At 54.6% G+C, this 24,478-nt stretch overlaps 7 protein-coding genes across 7 annotated transcripts; 4 read left to right on the forward strand and 3 right to left on the reverse strand.

Moving 5' to 3' along the window:
- Positions 1–514: 514 nt before the first annotated feature.
- Positions 515–4,520, forward strand: BKA78DRAFT_248581 (histidine phosphatase superfamily-domain-containing protein; the record flags this gene model as incomplete). The annotated part of the gene is made up of 3 exons (XM_066884404.1): positions 515–4,080; positions 4,132–4,236; positions 4,304–4,520. 3 exons carry the CDS (start codon positions 515–517, stop codon positions 4,518–4,520), a joined length of 3,888 nt encoding a protein of 1,295 aa, XP_066746631.1.
- Positions 4,521–5,585: 1,065 nt separating this feature from the next.
- BKA78DRAFT_279796 (uncharacterized protein) lies at positions 5,586–7,860 on the reverse strand. Its single transcript, XM_066885603.1, has 2 exons — positions 7,721–7,860; positions 5,586–7,665 (listed from the first exon to the last, which is right to left on the reverse strand). Exons 1-2 carry the CDS (start codon positions 7,764–7,766, stop codon positions 5,714–5,716), a joined length of 1,998 nt encoding a protein of 665 aa, XP_066746632.1. The 5' UTR covers positions 7,767–7,860; the 3' UTR covers positions 5,586–5,713.
- Positions 7,861–8,137: 277 nt separating this feature from the next.
- BKA78DRAFT_309203 (uncharacterized protein) lies at positions 8,138–9,449 on the forward strand. Its single transcript, XM_066888014.1, has one exon. The coding sequence runs from the start codon at positions 8,425–8,427 to the stop codon at positions 9,334–9,336; it is 912 nt and encodes a 303-aa protein (XP_066746633.1). The 5' UTR covers positions 8,138–8,424; the 3' UTR covers positions 9,337–9,449.
- BKA78DRAFT_100853 (uncharacterized protein) lies at positions 9,432–9,766 on the forward strand. The gene has a single exon (XM_066882069.1). The coding sequence runs from the start codon at positions 9,528–9,530 to the stop codon at positions 9,720–9,722; it is 195 nt and encodes a 64-aa protein (XP_066746634.1). The 5' UTR covers positions 9,432–9,527; the 3' UTR covers positions 9,723–9,766.
- Positions 9,767–9,811: 45 nt separating this feature from the next.
- BKA78DRAFT_351066 (uncharacterized protein) lies at positions 9,812–19,450 on the reverse strand (the record flags this gene model as incomplete). The annotated part of the gene is made up of 2 exons (XM_066891096.1): positions 9,812–12,962; positions 13,011–19,450. 2 exons carry the CDS (start codon positions 19,448–19,450, stop codon positions 9,812–9,814), a joined length of 9,591 nt encoding a protein of 3,196 aa, XP_066746635.1.
- Positions 19,451–20,319: 869 nt separating this feature from the next.
- On the forward strand, positions 20,320–20,976 carry BKA78DRAFT_293747 (uncharacterized protein; the record flags this gene model as incomplete). The annotated part of the gene is made up of 1 exon (XM_066886248.1): positions 20,320–20,976. The coding sequence occupies one exon, from the start codon at positions 20,320–20,322 to the stop codon at positions 20,974–20,976; it is 657 nt and encodes a 218-aa protein (XP_066746636.1).
- Positions 20,977–21,924: 948 nt separating this feature from the next.
- BKA78DRAFT_248877 (heat shock 70 kDa protein) lies at positions 21,925–23,993 on the reverse strand (the record flags this gene model as incomplete). Its single annotated transcript, XM_066884432.1, has 3 exons — positions 21,925–23,130; positions 23,188–23,804; positions 23,864–23,993. The coding sequence occupies 3 exons, from the start codon at positions 23,991–23,993 to the stop codon at positions 21,925–21,927; spliced, it is 1,953 nt and encodes a 650-aa protein (XP_066746637.1).
- Positions 23,994–24,478: the final 485 nt, after the last annotated feature.

Below are 24,478 nucleotides of genomic sequence, written 5' to 3' on the forward strand. Positions count from 1 at the left end.
CAACGGGCCTGGCCGACGTAGACTCTGCTATGCCTCCGCCTACGTCAAAGCCAATCACTCGACAAAGCCTCGCCCGCAGACCCTCAAAAGCCTCAGACATTTGTCCACCCTCATCTTCGACCGATCTCGAATCTTCTGATCCCCAGGCAACATCTGCTGTCGAAGATGATGCTCCGCCAACCTCTTCCGCTCCAGACAAAGAGTCCAACAGAATGTCGTTTTCTTCCCTATACTCTTTGGGCTCCCAGATTTACAACAGCGCTCGAAACTCTGGTGGTCCAAGCTCCGTAGCAGGTTCAGAACCAGACGGTACGTTGACGACAAACCGAGGTCACAATACAATGTGCTGACACCTGCAGTAGTTAAATCCGACGGCCCGTCACTTGGAACCACAACCCAAACCTCGGCACTATCCGTTACCACTGCTTCCAACCATGGGGGAAACTTTTCACAGTCGCCGTTACTATCACCGAAGGAGCAATCCGGCGCTCCAGGTTCTCCCACAATGCAAGGCATGAACGGCCACGGCCATGCTCCGCTTTTGCAGCACCGCCGATCTCGAAGCAGGAACAACCATTCGGCAAGACGAGCAAGCCACCATGGATCGAGTGTCGGCGGCAGTGGCAGCCCAGCCAGCGAGAGGAGCATCACCGCTAGCAAAGATGCAAGAGAGACAGAGGCCAAGAAACCTCCAATTGGAATCATAGGAGTCTGCGCCTTGGACACCAAGGCACGGAGCAAGCCTTCTAGGAACATCTTGAACCGTTTGATTGCAAATGGAGAGTTCGAGGTCATAATTTTCGGAGACAAGGTTATTCTGGACGAAGAGGTCGAGAATTGGCCGATTTGTGACTTTCTCATTTCATTCTTCTCCGACGGTTTCCCTCTGGATAAAGCTATAGCTTATGCAAAGCTGCGGAAGCCCTTCTGTGTCAACGACCTGCCCATGCAGACTGTGCTCTGGGATCGCCGCATCTGCCTCCGAATCCTGGATAAGTTGAATGTTCCAACGCCCAGACGAGTCGAAGTCAACCGAGACGGTGGTCCTAGCCTGCCCTCTGCTGAGCTAGCTCGCCTGATGTACGAGAAGACTGGCGTGAGACTCGAAGGCCCCGAGGATGGAACTGGTGGTGGCCTGTCACCGCCTGAAAAAGTCGAAATGTTCGAGGACAACGATGTCATTTGCGTGGACGGTAGGCAGCTCAAGAAGCCGTTTGTCGAGAAACCAGTCAGTGGAGAGGATCACAACATCCACATTTACTTTCCCAAGAGCAGCGGTGGCGGTGGAAGGAGACTCTTCAGAAAGGTCAACAACAAGAGTTCAGAGAAGGACGAGACGCTCAATGTGCCGAGGTCAATCACCGACCCACACAGCAGCTATATCTACGAACAATTCCTCAGGGTCGAAAATGCCGAGGACGTCAAGGCTTACACGGTTGGGCCTGACTTTTGTCATGCGGAGACCAGAAAGTCCCCCGTTGTCGATGGCATCGTTAAGCGCAACCCCAATGGAAAAGAAATTAGATACGTCACCAGCCTCACTAAGGAAGAGGCAGCTATCGCATCGAGGATCTCTGAAGGCTTTGGACAACGCATCTGCGGCTTCGACCTGCTCCGGACAGGAGACAAGAGTTTTGTGATTGATGTCAATGGTTGGAGTTTTGTCAAGGACAACAACGACTACTATGACAAGTGTTCCAGTATTCTCAAGCAAATGTTTGTCCGCGAGAAGCAGCGCCGTGAAGGCATGCAGCCGCCGGCCCAGTTGCCGCCTTCTGAGCCTTTGGAGCACGGCTCCTATGCCGATAGGCCTTCACAACGCAAGAACACACTTTCGTCGCATCGCGCACAGCTGAAGTCGATACTCAAGTCCCCTAGCGTCTCGAGGATCGCCCACCACGTACACCACAGGGACCACAAGGACCAAAATCATGGACATGTCTCTGCCTCTCCCGATCCGTCTTCGGCACCGACACCCATAGCTTCTTCGCCAAGTACCGAGAAGATAATCGATTTCCGGACTGACTCGCCCGGTGTTCCAGCTCAGGAGATGCTCCCACCACCTGCTGTGGCACCTGCAACGGCGTCTGCATCTGCCAACAAAGACAAGGAAAAGACGGACCCAGTCCCAGCTCCAGCTTCCAAAGCCCAGTGGAAACTCAAGGGCTTGGTTTCAGTAATTCGTCACGCCGATCGAACTCCGAAGCAAAAGATAAAGTACAGCTTCCACACAAAGCCCTTTATCGACCTTTTAAAAGGTCACCAAGAGGAAGTTCTCCTGACAGGCGAGGCTGCTCTGCAGAGTGTCCAGGATGCTGTTTCTCAAGCGCTCGTGGAGGGCGAGGAAGACCATGAAAAGCTCGCAAGTCTCAGGAACGCCTTGAACAAGCGCATCGGTTGGCCCGGCACCAAGGTCCAAATCAAGCCCATGTTCCGCAAGCGAAAGAAGGAGGAAATGTCTCCCGAGCTCCTTGCTGAAATCCAAGCAGAGAGCGATAACGACAAAGTTCATGAGGGCCCCAGCGATGACAACCCGCCGCCAACTGATCCTGAGAAGCTTAAAGAATGGAGAGCAAAGAGGAGTGATTCCCTGTCGGGTGTCACAATGTCCAGGATCGCCGCTGCTGAAAACAACTTGATTCTCGACAAGCTTCAGCTCATCATCAAATGGGGAGGAGAACCTACTCACTCGGCGCGTTACCAAGCGCATGATTTGGGAGAAAACATAAGGAACGACATGCTTCTGATGAACCGCGAGGCTCTGGATGACGTGCGAGTTTTTAGCAGCTCGGAGCGCCGCTCGACCACGAGTGCCCAAATTTTCGCAACAACCTTCCTCAACCAAGAACTTGCTCCGGACTTCATCACTGTGCGCAAAGACCTTCTCGACGATTCGAACGCAGCCAAAGACGAAATGGACAAGGTGAAGAAGAAGCTTAAGATCCTGCTCCGGTCTGGCCACAAAGCTCCCCCGCAATTTGCGTGGCCAGACAACATGCCGGAACCTTTCATTGTCGTTCGCCGCGTTGTAGAGCTCATGAAATTTCATCGTGAGGTTATGCGCCACAACTTTACAAAGTTGCGAAGCGATGCGGTATCTTCTCTGAGTGCCGTTGCAAAGGGCCCGGCTGACGGCACGAACGGCGGGACCAATGGCGCAAATGGAAGCTCGAACGGGACTCCTACGGTAGCAAGTGCGATCCAGGCACGTTGGTGCAGTGGTGAGGATCCTCAGCTTTTCAGGGAGCGCTGGGAGAAGCTTTTCAAAGAGTTTTGCGACGAGGAAAAGGTTGACCCTAGCAAGATTTCGGAGCTCTACGACACGATGAAATTTGACGCGCTGCACAACCGCCAATTCCTCGAGTGGGTGTTTACGCCTGACTCCAGCATGCTCGAAGAAGATACCATCGATGAGACTGCATGGAAGGATACGGCAACAAGCAGCGCCAAATCTACCGAGCCTCCGAGCCCTTCGGAGGTGGTTCATGAGAGCAGAGAACACAATTATGACAAGGGCAGCATCTCGCACCGAATGGGCTTCAGGAGGCGATCTGAGGCCGTCCCCCCTGTCCGGAGCAAGGAAGCCAGTCCAGCACCAGAGTCGTACTTCAATCTCTTCGAAGGTGTCGGCAACGGTCCCTCCAAGGCCAAGACGGACGCTCGTTTGGAGCGACTGCGCGAGCTTTACAAGCTCTGCAAGGTCCTCTTCGACTACATCGGACCCCAAGAGTATGGCATTACAGATGCTGAGAAGCTGGAGATTGGCCTTCTGACGTCTCTGCCGCTGCTCAAAGAGATCGTCAAGGATCTCGAGGAGGTGCAGGCGTCAGATGAAGCAAAGGCATTTTTCTACTTCACCAAGGAGTCGCACATTTACACGCTGCTCAACTGCATCCTCGAGGGAGGCATCCAGACCAAGATCAAGCGCAATGCCATCCCTGAGCTCGACTATCTCTCGCAGATTTGCTTTGAACTGTTTGAGTCGCAGAATCCGACTGCTGAAGATGAGCCGTCGTCGTTCAACTACTCCATCCGAATCAGTCTTTCGCCTGGCTGTCACACCTTTGACCCACTCGACATGTAAGCCAATGCTCCCAAAGCCACATAAGACCGAGACTAACTTTTGTGCAGTCAACTGGACAGCAAACATTGCATCGGCATCGCCCAACGCCGCTCCCTCACCTCTCACCACGACTGGAAGGACGTCATTGGAACCCTCCGCGCCAAGTTCCATAGGTACGTTGTGGCCATCTCCCTATTCGTACCAAATTTGTCTTGAAAGAAAGCTAATGTATCTCTGAAGCGTCAAACTGCCAAAATCGTTTATCGCAATCAACCTGTCCGAAAAGGTCCCGCAGGCCTTTGGCAACGGCGCGCCAGTCGAAGAGCCCACGAGCACCGACGAAGAAGTCGAGGCTGTGGCGGCAAAGGGCGGCAACTCGGGCATCGCCGCTGAGGAGGAACTCGTCGAACACATGCAAAAGGCCGAGGAGGCCGGCGAGGCTGAGACGCCTTCGTGATCGCCTAGGTATGCATAGGTGTTGGCTACTGGCGTCGGAAGCATTAACGAGGCGGCGCTTCGTCGCTATTCTTGTTCGTCTTGTTGGTATTGTTTTGTCGCTTTCTTTTAGGTGTGCATTCTTTCGTATACATACATTCGCATCGCGCACGCGCGCGGTATCGGTATCGGGCTGTAGACGCGGAACATTGGCGTCTTGGGTCTTCTGCGTCTTTCTATCTATTCGTTCGTGTACAGTGCTTGGCATTGATGTGTAGTGTGTCGCTCTGTACTTGTCGTTTGCTGTACTATGTGTGTTTGCACTGCTTGGCCCCGGCTCTGTGGTTCATCTGGTCCGTATGTGGCGAGGTACCTGTACAGGGAGGCTCCAGGAACGTATTCACAAGACTTAAATCTGTGCCCTCGACTGGTCTTCCAGGCCGTGGAGTTGGAGTCAGAGCCGCAGCCGGTGCTGGCTGTGGAGCACCGTAGTCATGCTGTTCGTCAGCATCGGCCTCACATTCGCTGCAGAAATCGCTACAGGAATCACTGTCAATACTAACGCGCGTGACTTCGCTGCGGTGTAATGAATCAACATGTCGAGAAGATACGCAGCCAGTTGTGGCAAGTACGCATGTGGCCCGTGACTGCCTCTAGTCAGTTGGATGTTCAGCGGCAGGTGACTGACAACTGCGAGTCCAAATACCAAACGGCAAAAAGAATTCTCAAAAAAAAAATGGCAAAAAGGACTTCGGTAGCGGCTTCGAACTGAGTACCTCCAGCCGTCGCTTGCTATCCTGGTGTCCCCCCGCAGAGCATTTTGTAAGTTATTAAACACTTGAAGGTGGCCTCTTTTCCCACCAGGCCACGGGTGAACCGTGACCCCGCTATAATCGGAGGTTGGAGGGTAGACTGGGGTTTTTGAAATATCAATGCACACTGCTCTTCTCACCCTGCTCCAACCTCATCCCACAACTACCATCAAATCCTGTAGTACTTTCCTTTGCTTTATTCAACTGGACTCAACGAATGCTTCCCCCGAACTTCATACATGCACATGGAGATGAGACATAGCTCAATGATCACAGCCACAGATTACGCAACTCTATACGTTCAGTTTGTCTGCAAGCCTCTTAGGGGTATCGCAACGGGCTCCTACTTCTCCTGCACCATCCTCAGTACCCGCTGCAAGTTCCACCCACCACCGCCGGCCAGTCACCTTCCCTGCTGCATCCGCCTGATACGCTCCTCGGCTGCCCGGGCCCTACGCTCTCTCTCCAGTCGCTGCCGCATCTCGGGCGTCAAGCCTCTGGCCTCGTCCTCTCTCTTCTCGCCCGCCGTCTTCTCCATGCCTGCCGCGCCCAGTGTTTTGCCCTTTCCGACTCTCTTTTCTCTCTGCTCTTTCGCCCTCTCCTCCTCTTCCCTACGCAGACGCTCGACTTCGTTCTTTCTGCGCTCCGACTCCTTGGCTGTCTCGGACGCCTTCTCCGCGCTCTGCTGCTTTTCGACCTCGGCGCGCGAAATGCCTGCTAGCACGTTGGCCTTGTCCCAATCAAAGGCAGAATCGCCGAGCTCGTAGCGGGCGATACGGAAGGCGTCGCGGGTGGCTCGATCGCCGGCAATCTCAAAGGGTGTCTTGCCGTCCAGGTTGGTAATCGTCGGGTCTGATTTAGTCTTCGTGAGAAGAGCGAGGACGACGGCGGGGCTGTTGAGATGCGCTGCGAGGTGCAGCGGGCTAGGGGCGTGGTAGTTCTTGTCCGTGTCGCGCGGATGGAAGCGAAAGTCCGACGGCAAGTTGTTACTCTGAATGTAGGATACGACGCCAGGTGCTTTGGAGCGCCGTATGAGAGCTTGGAGTTGTGAGGTGTGGAGGGCTGCCTCTTCTTCCTCGGGAGTAGGTTTGGGTTTCGACGGTTTTGAGGGCATCGGTGTCCGCGAGGGCGACTCCGTCGGCTTCTGAGCAGCTTCTACGGCGGCAGCCAGGGCAGCGGCATCAATGCGACTCACTTTTACCCGGGTAAGTTCGATGAAGGAACGCATAAGTTCGGACTGGGTAGCTCGCCGCGTGCTGAACGGAAATCCTCGGATGCGCGGGTCGTTGTGTCGAAGTACCTGGTCGTCGTAGGGGCCGTACAGCGTGCGCCGGTTTGTCGAGCCAGTTGCACGGATGAAGAGCAGTTCAGAACTATCAATCATGTCCTTCCACTCTGCAAGTAGAGCACGCACCTCGGACGTGAGCGCGGCCTCGTTGTATCTTCTCAGCGAGGAACCAGCCGAATGGGCGTTACCCTTGGACTGGTCGTTTGCTGATTGGGAACCACCCTGCTTTCGCCTGGTGGTATACCTGTGGAATGTCTTGTGCGCAACCACCGAAGCTTGCCTTTCGTCCACACCGTGCTTTTTCCCTACCTTGGGCGTAAGAGCCACAATCATTGCCGCAAAGTGTCCACCTCCAATCATGCACAGGAAGTAGTGCGGTCCAATTTCAGGGGTAGTCGGAAGCCTGACACCACCCTCATCATCTTCCTCCTTTTTCGCGTTCTTTTCAGGTGGTGGCAGCTGCTTCTTTCTTAGCGCATCAACAACGTCCGCCTCATTCTCTTGCTCCGCGTCCGTAATAATAGCTCTATAGACCCCCAGGTTGACCTCCTCGGGCAACACCGTACTGTTGAACCAAAGCATTGGCGGCTTTCCGGCACCTCTCCTCTTTCTCCTCTTGCCCACTTCTTCGGCCTCTTCTGGGCCTGCAATCTTGGCCTGTTTCTTAAGTAGCGCGCTCAGCGTGCTATCCCCTTTCTTGCCCTCGCCATCGGCCTCATCATCAGAATCCGACTCGGAAGATTCCGAACCACTTATACTCTCGTCCAGCTCGCCAATCAGTTTTTCAAACTCGGCCTCTGTCGCGGGCTTCGCGCCGCGCATCTTTTGCTTGAGGTTGTAGCTGTGCAAATCTGACCGCACATGGTCGCGCTGGTCTTGCAGGGTCGGGAATGTGAGGTTGCAGAGGCCGCATGATGTCGCCGTTGCGGGGGCACCGTCTTGCTTCTCGGGCTCGGTCGATGATGGCGTCTGCCCTCCGGAGTTGGGTTCGATCTCGGTCGGTACAGGCGCGTTGGCTTGCTGCCTCGGTGTAATTGTGTCGAGGAGCTCGCGCGGGAGATCAAAAACTGTAGCTCTGTCAGCTGTCTCAATCTTGTGTCGCGAGTTGCGGTTTGTGGTCACCGTAAAGCGGCTTCTGAAGAAGGGGGTGCTCTTCTTTATGCGCCATAGCGAAAAGGGAGTTCCGAAGGGAATTGCTTGGTGTGCGACTCGAGTGTCGTGAGGTGAGCTTTACGGATAGAGAGTGAGAAAGTGGGACCGGGTGAGAGCTGTTGTCGGGCCTACGTCAGAGCACGAAGCCTAGTCACAGTGAGTCAAGCAAGCGATAAGATTAGATCCCTGACCGCAGCTAAAGCTCCCTCCCTCAGGACAACATCGGATCGGTTTCGAACATGGGGATTGAAAGCCTTTTTTTTTTTTTTTTTTTTTTGGCACATAGAGCATTTTCCAGACACCATGCTCATTGATAGCAGCCTTGCTATGCCTAAGTCGAAGGAACGCAAAGTCAGAAATGATCATCCAAGGCATGGTGTATGAAATACGACCAAATTTTTGACTGCATAACAGGGGCCTACCAAACATCTTTACAGTCATCACATATTCCATTTCTACAAACCGATGATAGTCATGCAACTTGAGTCAAAAAGCACAGCATGAGCCAAATGAAGTGCGAACAAAACTCAGCACGAGCCGCAAAACCCGTCAAACCATACCCAAAGCAGCCTAGTCTCCGCCAAATGCTCTAAATCACGACGATTCGGACATCGACATCAACCCTTCCCACCTTTCCCAATTCCGAGCATCTCTTCCGCCCAATCCCTCCCGCAATGCTTAGGATGGCACCCTCACACGTCGACATCCTCATCCTCGGCGCTGGCTGGACCTCCGACTTCCTCATACCACTGGTCCAGGACAGAGGCATCATATACGCCGCAACAACAACAACCGGCCGCGACGGCACGCTGCTCTTCCGCTTCGACCCAGACAATGAAGACGTGGCGCCGTACGCCGCGCTGCCGCGCGCTCGCACCGTGCTCGTCACATTCCCACTGCAAGGCCGCGGGCAGGCAGCCCATCTCGTCAACATGTACCAGCGCGCCCACAGCATCGACACCAACGCATCGGATGCGCCAAATTGGATCCAACTCGGCTCGTCGGGCGCCTTTGCGTCCGACGCGCACTGGGTCGACTCGTCCACGCCCGTCAACGCCAGCACGCCGCGTGTAGCAGCCGAAGAAGAACTTCTCGCGGCCCCGCTCAACGGCTGCGTGCTCAACCTGTGTGGCCTCTATGGCGGGAAAAGGGACCCGCGCGGCTGGGTTAGTCGCGTGGCGCGTAGCAAAGAGGCCGTGGCCGCCAAAAAGGCTCTCCACGTGATCCACGGCGAAGACGTCGCGCGCGCCATCGTCGCGGTGCATGAGGCCTTTACCCCTGGCCGCAGGTGGCTGGTCACCGACTTGCATGTGCATGACTGGTGGGATTTGATGATGGTATGGGGTCCGCAGGCGGAGCGCTTGGCGAGGGAGAGGTTGGGTGCGGAAGAGGCCCAGGGCCTCGACTATAGGAGGTGGGTGACAGAGTTGATGCAGGAGCAGGGCGTAAGGGCGTTGCCGAGGGACACGGAGTCACTGGGGAGGGTATTGGATGGGAGGGAGTTTTGGCAGCATTTTGGACTGTGGCCGGAGAGGGGAAGAGTGTTTGAGGACGAGGGGGTCCTACGGGCAGAAAGGACAAAATAGTAGAGGCACCGGGAGTTTTCATGCGCCCTGTGGTGCAGAATTCGAAGTATTCAAACTCTGGAAAGCATCATTCAAGGACGGGAACAGTCAAGCAGCTCAGCTCTAGCCTTAAAAGCCTTAGCATACTGATGGAGATGTAGTAGGTCAGCGACCACCTATTTCTTGCACAATAAAAGTACAAACATTTTCACATGAGCAACAATCCCCACGCACAACTCGTACGAAGACGCAGGCTTTTCGTAGGAAAAAATAGGATGCAAGAGAAGTTGGTATACCAAGGAAAGCGTGCAAAAGAGAAAAGTCGTAGGAGAGAAAACAAGAAACATGCTCAATCTTACAAAACAGACCGCTCCCGGGGTAATCATGCTGCGCCTCCAATGCACTGAAGCCACCCACCCGCTGTTTCCATGCCAATCCAATCCAACAACAACAGCACTATGCCATCACCGCTCCCGCTACCGCAACCACCGACCCCTCAAGCTCTCGCGTTCCACTTGTCATTATACGCATTCACCGCAACCGCCACCTGTTTGTACAGCCAGTTCCTGCTCTGCTCATCAGCGACAGGGACAAAGGGGCCGTTCGTTCCGCCCTTGAGCGTAATGCCCAGGCCCGTCCGCTCCTTGCTGATGGTCTGGATGTCCTTGAGGGGCACGTCCCACTCGGTGCTCAGCTTCTTGGTGCGCACCAGCATGATGCCGTTGTACGTGAGCATCACCAGTAGGTCCTTGCCCGGCAGCTCGAGATGTGCGAGGTAGTCCTCGTTGAAGTAGCGCCCGTTGTCTAGCGTCTTGAGCCAGAATTGACCGAGCGCTTCGCGCTGCGAGTAGGGACGTACGATGCCGTCTTGCCCGATGAAGCGCGATAGACGCACGCGGTCGAGACCTTCTTGGTCGAAGACGGTGGTGGTGTTGCGCACGCCTTCGGCCATGTTTGAGGCAAGATCGAAAGCTCCGATCGCTGGTTTGGTCGCGAGACCCAATACACCCTTTCCAATACCCTTGATGAATCCTGCAGCTCCCTCCTTCTCTGCGCCTTGCAGCGGGTGGCGGGCAAGTCCACCGATACCACTGGCAAGGCTGTCTGCGAAAGCATTCCCGCCAGAAGTGATGCCGTAGAGGGCATGCTTGGGCCTGTTGCGAGCGCGCTTCGAGCGACGCGAGTCTTGGAACTCCTTGTCGAGAGTCGCAGCCGCCAGACCCTTGGAAATGCTGCCCGTGAATTTGGCCATGCTGTCAGAGAATCCAAATACAGATTTCTTGACAAAGCTGGAGGCGCCCTTTGCAATGCCAATGCCCAGGTCCTGAGGCCTGTCGGTCATGACAAGACCCTTGTACGGTTCGTAGAAAATGTCTGTGACTCCAGAAGACACGTTGGTGAAGAGACCAACAGGGTTTCCAAGGAAATCGGCAGAGCCGAGAATGAGATGGACCTGTCGAAGTGACTCTTGCACGTAGTGATTCTTCACGTTTGTGATGAGAGCGCTAACAGAGACACGGGCGTTTTCGAGAATCAAGGCGTTGTACCGAAGAGGAGCATCATTGACGTTGCCGAGCGACATGGTGAGGACGTTGACGGCAAACATGAAGGGGTTGTTCGACGTCATCGTGTCTTCAGCGTTGATGCGCTCCGTGCGGACAAAAGACAGATCGAACTGCATAGGCTGCAGGTGCAAAAGCTCGAAGTAGACATCCTGCCCGCTCTGCTCCTGCTGGGGTTCGGGAATGTCGAGCTGCTCGTCGCACAGCTTCCCTTCCTTGACCTCGGACCATGATGCTCCAGGGACCTTGGTGAAGTCCAAAAGGGCAAAGATGAAGTCCTCGTCAATCTCAAGCGTCATCTGCTGCAACAAGAACGAAAAGTACTTGATGTAGAGCACGCCGTAGGAATCATCCTTCACCCGCGTAATAGACGTCTGCAGGATCGGGTGGGCCTCCATTTCTTTGCCTGTCTTCGGAACGACACTGGGGTAGAAGAGAATGGGGAAAATGCCTCCATACAGCTGGTTGTCAATCTGGATCCACTTGATGGTAGCAGCAAATTGCTGGTAGAGCGCAGAATCGCCGTAAGAAAGCTCAATGTCCCGAAGCGTGACATAGACGAGCTCCCGCAACTGTCTGTTGATGAGCGAGATGCCAACGCCGGCGATCCGCAGCTTGGCCTTGAAAGTGACGTTGGTGTCCATATCCTTGACCTCGAAGCCATCGGTCGTCGACCTTGATGAAGTGTTTGACTTTTGCTTGTACAAGCTCTTCGACGGTTTCCAGTTAGACATTACAAGCGTTTGGGTAGGGCCGTCCGCCACAACATTCAGGTCGATGATCTTGCCGCGGGTCTGGCCTTGGGCGGGCGGCAGCTTCAAGGGAACAAGGTTTCCAATCTCGGCCAGCTTGATGTGCCGCTCCTTGTTGTTGGCCTTGAGCACGACCTCCTTGTTTTTGGCCGCAGGGTAGTCCCAAGCATAAGGCATGATGCTCCGAGGCGGGAGGCGGTACCGGATAGGTCGAAAGCTGGAACCACGGTCCTCTTCATCTTCATCGATGTTGGGGTTCAGCTGCCAGAACAAGAATTCGGTGTCGCTTTCATTGCGCATCGAAAAAGGCCAGTGCTTGTTTTCAATGCTGACGTGGAGGAAAATTGTTGCCTGCTCCATCAGAACCTCGACGCGAATCAGCTTCTGGCGCTGCCCTGCCTTGGCCAGCTTGACGTGGACGCTTCCCACGTTGGAAATGTCAAAAGGCGAGGACCATTGGTTGTTGAGGCCAGGGAAGCAGAGGCACAGCTGTTGCCTTTCTCCCTGGCGTAAGAAGCGGAGAGGAAGCAGCTCGCCAGTCTTCAACGTCATCACATTCGATGACCCCGGCTCGCGAATGTTGATTTCTTCGCTCATCTTGTTCTTGATGATGTACCGAGGGGCGATTGTGACAACCTTGGTCAAGTTGTACTTGCCCTCGCCCTCCTCGACAGTGATACCAATGTGCATCTCGCTTCTGCCTTGGGTGTTTGACAACGCAACGTCATACGTGCTACCAATAGCATCGAAAGACTGCGGCTTGCTCCAGTTCGTGTCGCCCACCTTAATCATGGCACGATTCTTGTGATCGTCGGTCGGGAAGCTGAACATGAAGGGCTGAGCTCTTCCATCGCCTTGGTCGGTGTTTGCAATGACCCCTTGGCCAGCTGCTGCTCTTGCGCTGCCCAGGAACTGTTTACTTCGCACCTGCAGATCGAGGCCGGTGCGGTTGAGGATGACGTAGGGGCTGTAGATTGTGACCTTGAAGGCACCGCCTGAGTCTGGAATGTTGAAGTAATGCAGCTTCAATCGCAGAGACAAGTCTTGATCATCCTTGACCTCGATCGTCTTCTCACGTCGGAAGTTCTCCTTGTCACTCGAGTTGATGACAGCGAACTTGCTTGGCTTGAAGGGCGTGTCTTGCATGTCGACGCTCATGAGCAGCAAGTGTGAGAGCTCGACGACGTGGACGGGACTGACGCCGCCCTTGCGCAGGAAGTTGGTCCAGTCCTTCTTGGTATTGTCATCGTAGATGCGATACTTGAAGTCGTACGGCAACAAATTTTGGACCTCGACAGGAGCATGCAAACGCAGGCGCATGCATGGGTAGATGCTGCGGAGATGTTAGCTTCATCGTCATAGAGTCGCTCTCCAAACTTACCCAGTCAGCGGATCCTTTTGATCAAACTTGGCGTGCATCTGGAAATAGAATGGTGGTGCCATATCGTCGCTCTCTCCCTTGCAAGTGATGGTCCTAGTAGGACGCTTCAAAAGCTCTTTCCAAAACAGCCTCTCATTCGACCAGGTGTATCCGAAGCCCTGGTCGGGGCGGACAACCAACGAGTGCATAAAGGCAGCACCGACAGGCGCCGGTCTCGCGTCGCCCGGCGCGATCTTCTCAATCTTGAGGAGATGACCCTCTTCGGGGCTGAAGACACCGACCTCGACGGGGATCTGGGTATTGTTCTCAACAAGCAAGGGCGAACGGAAAGTGATGTACTTGACGTTGTCCTGGCCGAGGCTGACCTCGACGCAAAGGCGATGGAGGACTCTATCCTTCCGAGGCTGCAGGTTGTAGATTGACTCGCCCTCGCGGTTGATCGGGATTCGAGGAACGCTGTTGAATCCACTGCCCTCCAGCCTGGCACCCACAATGCCAGTAGCGCCCTCAGGTGCAAGTGTCTCACGAGTCGTCTTGGGGTCTTCAAATCGCCATGGCCTTTCTTCTCCATCCTCCAACTTGGCGGCAGAGCCGCTGTCTTCGGGAGCGTCCACAGCCCAGACGTTCAGGTCGAAGCCCGTGTAGTTGCGAATCCGGTAAGGAGCGTCAGTACCTCTGGGCTTGGACAACACATCCTCGTTGCTGGACAAGAAGTCCATGGACTTCGAGGCTAGAGCAATTGTCGCGGACGTGACAGTCAGCTCAAGAGGTCTTCTCGAGTAAAGCTCGACAGACAGCTTGTCCGGATTCTGCTCCTTGGACATGTGGAAGCCGAGCTGCCAGGGTTCAATGAGCGGCTCCCAGGCCGACTTTGAGAAGTTGTAGATGTTGAAGAACGTGTCAACACTCATGTCAGCCACCATAGCGCCAGACCAGTCGCGGACGTCAATGTCAAACTTCTTGACGCTCCAATCGAGCATGGGCAGTTCGTGCTTGTCGCCAATAACGACAACCCTGATTCCGTCCAGCTGAATATTCATTTCCTCGCGCTTGATAAGCGCCGACGGCTGCGACGGTTGAGCTGTTTCAGTCTTGGCAGCGCCAGACTTGTGCGTCGAGATGGTCTTCGCCATCTGTCTGTTTGTCGTAGAAGCTCCGGCTCCCGCAGACGACTTTGCCTTGGTGCTGCTGGTCGAGTTCTTGATCTCCTTGAGCTTCTTCGGCTCTTGATCTTGAATCTTTCCATCATCGCCTCCAGACATGGCCGATGCCCGGTTGACAATCTGCATTGCGAGAAGAATATCGCGCAGCGAAAGACGCAGGACCAGCGGCTCGATTTCCACATGAATGCTAGTCAGGGACGACTGGCCTTGTTCCGACCGCATGTCGAGCGACATTTGGATGCTAAAGTCGTCCAGAATTCGGAGTCTTGTAGTCTCCCAATGATCCATGCGACAGAGAAACATGCCGATCTTTTCGACCTGCAGCGTAATGGCGTGCTGCTTCGAAAGCAGGACTTGCTTCGTACCCAGAACGATAGCTTCCGAGTTTGTCATGGCAGGGTTCGCGATTAGAACGACCTGAGCGTCGACAACGTTGACGCGGAAGGCCACGCTCATTCCGGGCTCGTCGGCCTTCTTCTCCTCCTTCTCCGGCCGAGAACTTTGTCTGGTGACTGCACTAGAGACATCGCTAACAGAGTTCTCCATGTCGTCCGTTGCATCGTCATCCTGCTCACTCTCAATGTCGAGAGGTTCTTCTTGCGCTAAACCAGCGTTGACAAATGCTTGGATAGCGAAAAGGTAGTCAAGAGCAAGAATAATGCGCGGGCTGTCGATGGTCAACAGCACAATCATGTTGCGCTCCTTGCCGCCAGAGATGGACACGCTAGCCATGAACTGCTGCTTGACATCATTATTGATGAGCGACATGATCTTGCGGAACTTGTTGGTCTCGCGGGTCCTGCTATCGTGGATATTGAAGCTCTGGATGAGCAACTCAGACTCCAGAGCGCCGTCGCTAATCATCCGCAACTTAACACTCGTGTCGTTGAGGGAGAACTTTGACAGGCTTGCTGCTTCAAGGTCGCCCACAGGCTCATTCTCTTTGCCCTGGATCAACTCGAGACCAATTGCGCCGACCTTGAAGACAAGGTCCAGTTTGGTCCAAGTCTCTGGTCGAGTTCCAAGTTCGGGGCTTTGGCTTGCCACAAGTTGCTTGTCGTCGGCCTGTGATTCGTCCTTGTCCGTGAGGGCCCTCGCAGGCTTCACGGTGGAATCAGGGAGCTCCTTCACAACGTCCTTCTCGACCACCTCGTCTGACTCCGTGGCAAACGCTGCCGGTATGGATCGCGACAGTTCGAGCATGAATTTCATTTGCTCCTGAGTAATTTTCAAATTGATGTCGGACATTGAGCCCTCGATTTCGAGATCCGGTCGCTTGTTCCCGGGCTTGTGCTCGACGTAGGTGATGCCGAAGCCAAGATCCACCTTGTCAATCATTTGCAGCTCCTCAGACTTGTTGTCCTCGTAGTGAAGGAACGAAGTTAGCCTGGTGTTGCGAATGCCAGCCGACAGCTTGTTTGCGATGTCGTCCTTGGAGTCCTCGAGCGGCACGAATTCGTTGTTGGCATAGATTTCTCCCAAATGAGCGGTGACACGGTCACGTCCAGCTCGGCCTTCGTTCATGACCATTCTAGGGAAGACAACAATGGGCGTTCGGATGAGAATGTCGAAATGCATCTTGTTCGCGCGCTCTTGCATCTGACTCGCCTGCTCTGCAGCAGCCTGGCGCGCAGCGTTGAAGATGGCTTGCATCTTTCCAAATTTGACACCAAACTCCATAATCTTCCGGAATGGTTCCGTCACGAAATTGACCTTGAGAGATCCAGATCGAAGGTAAATGGAAGAGTCGTAGCCCGGATAGGCATCAGATTCGGCGTCAAAGGTCTCGTAGGCAAAGTCTGCAAGTTCCTCGCCTTCGATAGTGACAAGCTGACGCAATGACGACTCCTCGGACACACCCTGGTTGATGTCGTCGACCAAGGACAGACTGCCCAACCTAGCGCTGACTCTCATAGTCTTGCCCATGAGGAAAACGCCAACATCTGCAGTACTCAAACTCAGGGTAGCCAGACGGATGCCATCATTGTTGAGGATGACCGAAATACCCTTCAGGTTGGCCTTGATGCGAATCTTGTCAGGGTCCGCTTGCTGGGCGGGAACGATCTCTTCCTCCTCGCCAGACTCTTTGATTTTCTTTTGATTCGACTGAGGCTGTCCAGGGTTTGTGAAGGTGATGAGGACAAAGTCCAGCAGCGTCAACAGCGTCTTTCGCGTCACAATGACATTGATTGTAGAGACCGCGACGTCCAGATTGGTTGCAATGCCCTCATATTTGGTCAAGAATTCTGGAGAATCCTTGTTGACCTTGATGAATTTGAGAGAGAAGAGGTCCTTCTGGTCCGAGGCGCTCACATCTTCAGAAGAGATGAGATTTTTGAACTCTGGCCGTGGATCCTCTTCAACGTGATCCTCGACAGCCAAAGCCTTCAGACTGACCTCTGCCACCATATCAAACGGCCGCTGGTAAAAGTCGAGATAGAAATGCTCCGCAACGAGCTCCACGAGCAAAGCGTCGGGCTTCTTGCCCTCGGGATCCGAGCGATACAGCGAACCTTGCAGCTTGTCTGCTGTAAACTTGAATTCGAAGTTGCGCTGATGCAGTGGCACTTCGGGCTTCTTCTTCTCCTTGCGGCCTTCTGAAGCATCTTGGAATTCCTCGTTGTCGGCTTCGCTGTTGCTTTCCGACATGATGAGCTCGCGGTCTTGGGAGTTGAATTTGAACGACTTTGGCCTCTCAGGGCCGACTTTGCTTTCGCGGCGATCTTTGGACTCGGGTAGCTGGAGATGCGAGGGCTCGTTGGAGATTGCTTTCTTGGACTGGCCATCGTCAAACTTTGGTATAGCCACGTCTATCAGCTTCATAAGAGCCTTGTATTTGGCGTCGGAGACCGAGGCATGGAGCACTGGTAAATGACCAGATATGCGGAACTTTGTAAGGTCAGACGCCTTGGGCACGATACAAGTCTCAATCATGAAGTCCACATTGATCCGGTCCACCAAGTGCAAATCTCTCTTCGGTGACGACTGGTCTAATTGAGCCTTGGTCTCCTCGATGGATGAGCCGATGAGCACTTGTGCGGAGTCAAGCTTCAGCAAGAATTTGTCGTACATCAAGCCTTCGAGACGCCTGAGATCCTGTTCCGTGAACTGGCTCTTTTGCTTCGACTGAATGTCGCGCAAAGTGTCCTTTTCTACAAGCTCACTGCTGACGCTTGCATGACCAGCATCGAGGATAAGGCAAATGCTGCTCTTTTGCGTCACAGAGTCCGGAACTATGATGAGAGGAGCTTGGAGATCGAGTTGTGCGTTAATTGTCTTGTGCTCTTCCAAAGCAAACTCCAGTCCTGCGCGAGTTTGTTGGCGGATGCCTTCGACAGTAGCACCGGCAGTCTCCATGAGGGCTCCGATAGACTCCATGCGGCTTTCTGGGGGCTTGAAGAATTTAACGACTTCAACGATGAACCTCGGATTGTAGACCACTTCCATGCCCTTCAGCTTGACAGTGAGGGCTGTATCTGCACTGCCATCGAGCGGGTTGTTCTCAAAGGCCAGTTGGAAGAAAGGTTCCGATATTTCTTCGTCGTCATCGTCTTCCTTTTCCGTGTCGTCCTCGTTGAGCTCCTTGAATCTTTCCTCGTCCGGTACTGGAGGAGCATCCTTGATGGTAATGATCTGGGGAAACAGGCTTCCCTCGGTCGTGCCATCATACAGACGCATGCCATCGAGGCTAAGCTCAGCAAGCATGGAGTCTGTCCGCTGCAGAACCTTTGTGCTGAAGGAGTCGAAGAGAAGGCGGAGAATTTCGGTAGCCTTGCCATGCGGGTCTCGCTTCAGTGTGAAGCTACCTGTGCGAAGACTCATCTCAACCTGCATCTTGACATACTCCTTGGGCATGTCGATGGACTCGGAAATCTGCTTCTTTTCATCCCAATCTATAGCCTCGTAGAGCTCCTTTCGTTGCTCTTCAGTCATCGAACTGTTGTCCGCATGCTGAGACTCCTGAGATGAACCCCAGATCCAAGACGACCAGGATTGCTTGGGAGGCTCTTTCTTGACGCCCACATTCTCCTTTCGAAGCTGGTTTCGCGCAAGGGACCGCCAGAAGCGCAGGTCTTCATACGAAAGTTTGCGCTCGAGTTTGTCCATTTCTTCTGCTTCAGGACCTGCGAGCTTCTCATCTCTCTTCTTCTTCTTAAAAAGCTCAATGTAGCGTTTCCGGTCATCGCGCCTCTCCTTGAAGTAGGCCCACGTCCACCTTCGATTCCTCTCGTGGATTTTATCGAGGATGGCTTTGCCGGCAAATTGGAGCCAGGCACGGGGGTCCTCCTTGGGTGCGCTCTTGGGCTGGAACCTCTTGTACTCCTGATGTCTGATGAAGTAATGGAACAAGTCTACCAGCATCAGAGCATCACGGTACTGGTCTTCGTCGATGATGAAACCGAGTTCGTCAAACAGAAGCCGGGCCTTGATCTTGGGCCGGTCGAGGCTCCCGGTCTTGTCCATCTCCAAGCCCGCTCTTCCGCTGACAGGCTTGAGGATGAACTGGTGTTCTGCCAGCCGCGAGCTGTCTCCTTTCACAATCATCTCCCGAAGCTTTTGTACGAATTCGTCGTGCTCCATTTCCCGCGCCGAACCTGTTCCAGAACCAAGCAATTTGGCATCCGTATCCCAGTACACAGACAGGGAGCCAAGTGTTGCAAGCTTGTGGGTCGAGTTAGAGGAGCCCTGAATAAAGGTGGGTGTCCAGTTTTCGTCGGTGCTGACAGCGCTGAGCTCGTCGAGAGTGACACCGAGGGCGAAAGGGTGTCCAGGGTCAGACAGCGAGTCCTCATAGCGTACATGGACGTTCTTTACAATCACCTGAACGTTGTCCACAATTGCCGTAACCAAGCTTGCCGTGAAGCTCTGGTTCTTTTGCTGCTCCTCCTGACTCATGCCCTCGGTATTCCGCTCCTTCAACAGCTCGGCGCTATCCAGCTTCTCCATCTTGACCGTGTGTGCACGCCTGTCCTCTTCCTCTGGGTCATACTCGGCGTCCTCGCGTGGCGCCGCCAGCAGGAAGACATCCTCGATGTTTACCCTGACCGGCTTGCCTCTCAGATTCGACCACGGTATCGACAATGTGAGCTGGCCCAAGTGGCCCTGGACGACGTTGAGCGGCAGGCGCAGTTGGTCGAGAGCTTCTCGTCGCAGCTCGAGGTCGCGGAGCTTGACGTCACCAGACCAGATGCCGACGTTCAATTGCTTCGGGTCGAAGTTCTGGACGTACATGCCCAGGAAGCGATTGAGCAGGTTCGCGACGATGCCCTCGAGCATGTTTGCGGTAGATGGCCGTTACCCGGGCCTGGGGAGGAAATTTGTTTTCGGTGAGGGGGTGACTCGCTATGAAGTTGGTTGCGAGGGTCGTGTTTGAGAAAAAAGGGAGGGCAAGTCGATTTCTGGCTTTTCAATCCATAAGCACAAGAGAATGCAGTCGTGAGACGGGTATCAATCCAGCAAACGTAAAGTCGTTAGGCGCGTGGCGTGGTGGAGGGGAGTGGGAAAAAAGGTCGAGAGGAAGATGTGAGAGAGACGTGGACTCGGTGAGCTAAACACGCCCCACGTAGGTACGAGTTGGAGCTGTCGACACGGTTGGTTGGAGTGATACGCGCAGGAAAGCGGGCGCCGAAAGCAAGAAATGGCGAAAGTTTCTGGTTTCTTGAGCCGCGACTGGGACAGATCTGCGACTTCCCGGGGTCGGATGGGTGTGTGTTGGGTGCGTGGTGAGCCAGGCGCTGTTGGCCATTTCGATACCGCTTCATTCATGGGGAGTGAGCACGGCCACGATGACGTTTGCCGGCATTCAAAGTCTACACGTGACCTCAGGAATCGCAGAGAATCAGAAGAAGTAGCAAACTGACTCGCGCCCAATGGAATTTGGGAAGCGCCGCATCGTCCTCAGTCCCAGAGCTCCAGACTTCAGTCCTTCGACCCGTCTCTACCATCTGATCTGTTCACGGCCACTCGTCTTTGATTAAAACTTGTTTGGCCGTTTTGCCGCCTCCGCCGCCGTCATTCTCCTCGACACTTGACCAAGCACATCAAGCCTCTTACGCCGCTGACCAGTCCTCCGCCGCTACACGTCCGTCTCGCCGCTAGCTCTTACACCTCGCAATCGAACTTCTCCATCCACGACGACCGCAATCATGGGCTGGCTGTGGCGCTCCAACAACCAATCGCAACCATCCAAAGAGGCATCGGACGCTGCTCCGTCACCGCCGTCGACCGCCAATGTCAATCCCGTCGAAGCACAACTAGGACAGCAGCAACAGCAGCAGCAGCAGCAGTCCACCCGCGAGCAGCAAGCCGATGCCGAACTGCAATCCTTCCTTCGCGAACTCAATGCCTCGACACAAGCCACCGTCGCTGAACCCTCCCCCTCCTCCACCGCAAACACACCCGAAGACACCTCCACCAAAGGCAGACCCTCGCCGCTCACCGACACGACCTACCCGACCACCATGTCCTGCCGCGACGCCTTCGACTACGCCTTCCACTGCCAATCACTGGGCGGACAGCTCACAAACTGGTATCGCTACGGCACACTGCGCTCGTGTTCAGACCGTTGGGACGACTTTTGGTTCTGCATGCGCACGCGCGGCTACAGCGACGAGCAGCGCGCAAAGGAGATTACGCGCCACTTCGCCCAGAAGGAGACAAGGTATAGAGAGGCCCCGAGCAGTGAGGATGTATGGGAGCAGCGCAGGCCCGGCGAAGAGCTGAAGAATCCGTTTATGAAGGATCCGGATCTCATTGACATACCGGGGCTGCCGCGGAGGAGGAAGTCTGCGGATGAGGCATGATATGTTCGATGGGGATGGCGTGTTGTCGTAGGATACCCAAAAGTAGTGTGCCGTAAAGAACAAAAGTCGAAAAGTCGACCACCGGAAAATTCATTGCACCTCATCTCTTACAACATCCAAGCGTCCCAGCAATCACCCAAGAAGCGTCGTCACTCGTGCTCTCGTCAAACCAAGAAAACGGGAATGCTCTCGAACATGTGTAGACATATCAAGTAGCCAAGGCTTCATCTCAAGCCTTTGCACGCAAGCACCTGATTGCTCCTTTGGCTCTGCTTCCAGCAAGTACATTCTTTCCACCTCCTGTGCTCCCGGAACATGACTGCTCCCTGGCTCCCCCACGTCTACCTTACTCGCTCAGAAGCCTTGGAGTGAGTGATTCTTTCGTAGGCACTACATGAATACTCCGTACGCAAGTACCTGATTGCTCCTCGGACTCATGTCTCCTGCACGCAGATTTTGTCTATCTCCTGTGCTCCCGGAGCTTGAATGCTCCCTAGCTGCCTCATAGTAACTTCTCGTCACTCACCGAGGGCCATCATTCGTTGGCTTTGACGTTGAGTGATGAATGCTCCTTGTGAACCCTAGAAGCATTCATTCCACAAGAAAGTGTTGGTTTCAGTACTGAAGTCGGTCATCTTCGAAATCGTCACGTCATTCTGAGATGTTGTACGATCACATATCACAACAGACAAGTTGTTTGAATTCAAATGTTTGAATTTTTGCATCCTTAGATGCTCGCTCATTACCTAAACTTCCCGTGGGAAGTACTTTTGCCCCGTTCATAGCCTCATGAAGAAAAGAGGAAAAAGCAAAGGAAAACCCATGCATGCAGAACGTTCAACCATCCATCCAGGAAAAACCAGAAAGAGGCTCTAGAAACTCCATAACCGTAATCGATGGGAATCTATGCCGCAGAAGAGAGAAAAACTTGTAAACGCGCGCACGCATTTAGTCAACCTCCTCGACGGTGGGGCCGTCGTCACCACCAGCGCCACCGGGGGCGGCACCAGCGCCAGGGAAGCCGCCGGGTCCACCGGGCATGCCACCGGGAGCACCCTCACCACCGGCACCGTAGAACTTCATCATGATGGGGTTGGCAATGGCCTCAAGCTCCTTCTGCTGCGACTCGTACTCGTCCTTGGTGGCCTGCTGGCTGTCGTCGAGCCAGGTGACGACCTTAGAGATCTCGGCGTTGAGCTTCTCCTTGTCGCCAGCGTCCAGCTTCTCGTCGACCTTGGGGTCGCTGAGGGTGTTGCGGAGGGAGTAAGCGTACGACTCGAGAGCGTTCTTGGCGCCAATGCGGGCAGCCTCAGCCTCGTCCTCCTCCTTGTACTTCTCGGCCTCGGAAACCATGCGCTCGATCTCCTCCTTGGACAGACGGCCCTTGTCGTTGGTGATGACAATCTTGTTGGTCTTGCCGGTGCCCTTCTCGAGAGCGGAGACGTTCATGATACCGTTGGCGTCAACGTCGAAGGTGACCTCGATCTGAGGAACACCGCGGGGCGCAGGGGGAATGCCGGTGAGCTCGAACTTGCCGAGCAGGTTGTTGTCCTTGGTGCGGGCACGCTCACCCTCGTAGACCTGGATGAGGACACCGGGCTGGTTGTCGCTGAAGGTAGAGAAGACCTCGGACTTCTTGGTGGGGATGGTGGTGTTACGCTTGATGAGAGGGGTCATGACACCACCAGCAGTCTCGATACCGAGGGACAGCGGCGCGACGTCGAGCAGGAGGATCTCGTTGGTGGACTTGGAAGAAGTGTCACCAGAGAGGATAGCAGCCTGGACGGCAGCACCGTAGGCGACAGCCTCGTCGGGGTTGATGGACTTGTTGGGCTCCTTTCCGTTGAAGAAGTCGGAGACGAGCTTCTGGATCTTGGGGATACGGGTGGAACCACCGACAAGGACGATCTCGTGGACGGAGGACTTGTCGATCTTGGCGTCGCGGAGGACACGCTCAACGGGCTCCATGGTGGAGCGGAAGAGGTCCTGGCAAAGCTCCTCGAAACGAGCACGGGTGATCGAGGTGTAAAAGTCGATACCCTCGAACAGGGAGTCGATCTCAATGGAGGTCTGAGCAGAACTGGACAGGGTGCGCTTGGCACGCTCGCAAGCGGTGCGGAGACGGCGAAGGGCACGGGAGTTGGAGGTAAGGTCCTGGTTCAAGTTAGCATATTATTCGTGAGCACAGGGAGTGATCGAGAGTCTTCATACTTTCTTATGTTTCCTTTTGAATTCGTTAACAAAGTGGTTAACGAGACGGTTGTCGAAGTCCTCGCCACCCAAGTGAGTGTCACCGGCGGTGGACTTGACCTCGAAGATACCCTCCTCGATGGTGAGCAGGGAGACATCGAAGGTACCACCACCAAGGTCGAAGATGAGGACGTTGCGCTCGCCAGTGGTCTTCTTGTCAAGACCGTAGGCAATGGCGGCAGCGGTGGGCTCGTTGATGATACGGAGGACGTTGAGGCCAGCAATCAGACCGGCATCCTTGGTGGCCTGGCGCTGAGAGTCGTTGAAGTAGGCGGGGACGGTGACGACAGCGTTGTTGACGGTGCCACCAAGGTAAGACTCAGCAGTCTCCCTCATCTTGGTCAGGACCATGGAGGAGATTTCCTCAGGAGTGAAGACCTTCTCCTCGCCCTTGAACTCGACCTGGATGACGGGCTTGCCAGCCTTCTCGATGATCTTGAAGGGGAAGTGCTTCATGTCGGCCTGCACCTCAGCGTCGTTGAACTTGCGACCGATGAGACGCTTGGCGTCGAAGACGGTGTTGTGGGGGTTCATGGCGACCTGGTTCTTCGCCGAGTCACCAATCAGACGCTCAGTGTCTGCAAGATTGTTAGCATGCTGTCGCGTTTGAAGGCAGGTCAGATGGAAGGTAACTTACCAGTGAAGGCGACGAACGAGGGCGTCGTCCGGTTACCCTGGTCATTGGCGATGATCTCGATGCGGTCGTCACGGAAGACGCCGACACACGAGTAGGTGGTACCGAGGTCAATACCGACGGCGGGAGCCATTGTGATGAGAGGATGTGAGGTTCAATGAGGTGTTCGGGTATCTTAGAAGGAAAGAGGAGTGAAAAAAGCGTGAGAGTCGTGGGGTTTAAGCGCTGGGCTTCGAGTGTGGTGTTGGATTTGCGTGATGATGAGGAATGGAGGGCTGTTTGCGGGTGGTTGGTACTTAAGTAAAAGTTGCAGCACCGCAGAACCCTCTGGAAGCGTGGAGAAAGATCACCGCCACAGATGGGCTCAGCACCTGTTTGCTACGCGCGCGCGCCCGCCCCAGAGCCGCCAACACCAAATCTGTGGGGCCAGGGAGGCTTCGAGATGACCCTCGCACCTACTCGAGTCCTCCAGACCCTTCGCGTCTTCAATTTTATCAGAATGCATCGTGCTCAACTCTTGGTGCGCGTTCTACCGTGCGTGGCTGCCCTCGAGGGCGATGACGCACATTCGCTGGCAGTTGTGGCAGGTGCCCTGCTGCCCCTCGCATCTGTGGCTGG

The sequence above is a fragment of the Phyllosticta capitalensis genome (assembly GCF_038381095.1).
Source record: "Phyllosticta capitalensis strain CBS 128856 chromosome Unknown BKA78scaffold_3, whole genome shotgun sequence".
Taxonomy (NCBI): domain Eukaryota; kingdom Fungi; phylum Ascomycota; class Dothideomycetes; order Botryosphaeriales; family Phyllostictaceae; genus Phyllosticta; species Phyllosticta capitalensis.

What these genes read in the sequence shown, in the direction of transcription:
- BKA78DRAFT_279796 (XM_066885603.1), bottom strand. Translation starts at nt 7,766, where the DNA reads ATGGCGCATAAAGAAGAGCACCCCCTTCTTCAGAAGCCGCTTTACG. An exon ending in TCTTCAGAAGCCGCTTTACG is followed by an intron (nt 7,666 to 7,720) that starts GTGACCACAAAC and finishes ACAGAGCTACAG; the next exon opens with TTTTTGATCTCCCGCGCGAG.
- BKA78DRAFT_309203 (XM_066888014.1), top strand. Translation starts at nt 8,425, where the DNA reads ATGCTTAGGATGGCACCCTCACACGTCGACATCCTCATCCTCGGCGCT.
- BKA78DRAFT_100853 (XM_066882069.1), top strand. Translation starts at nt 9,528, where the DNA reads ATGAGCAACAATCCCCACGCACAACTCGTACGAAGACGCAGGCTTTTC.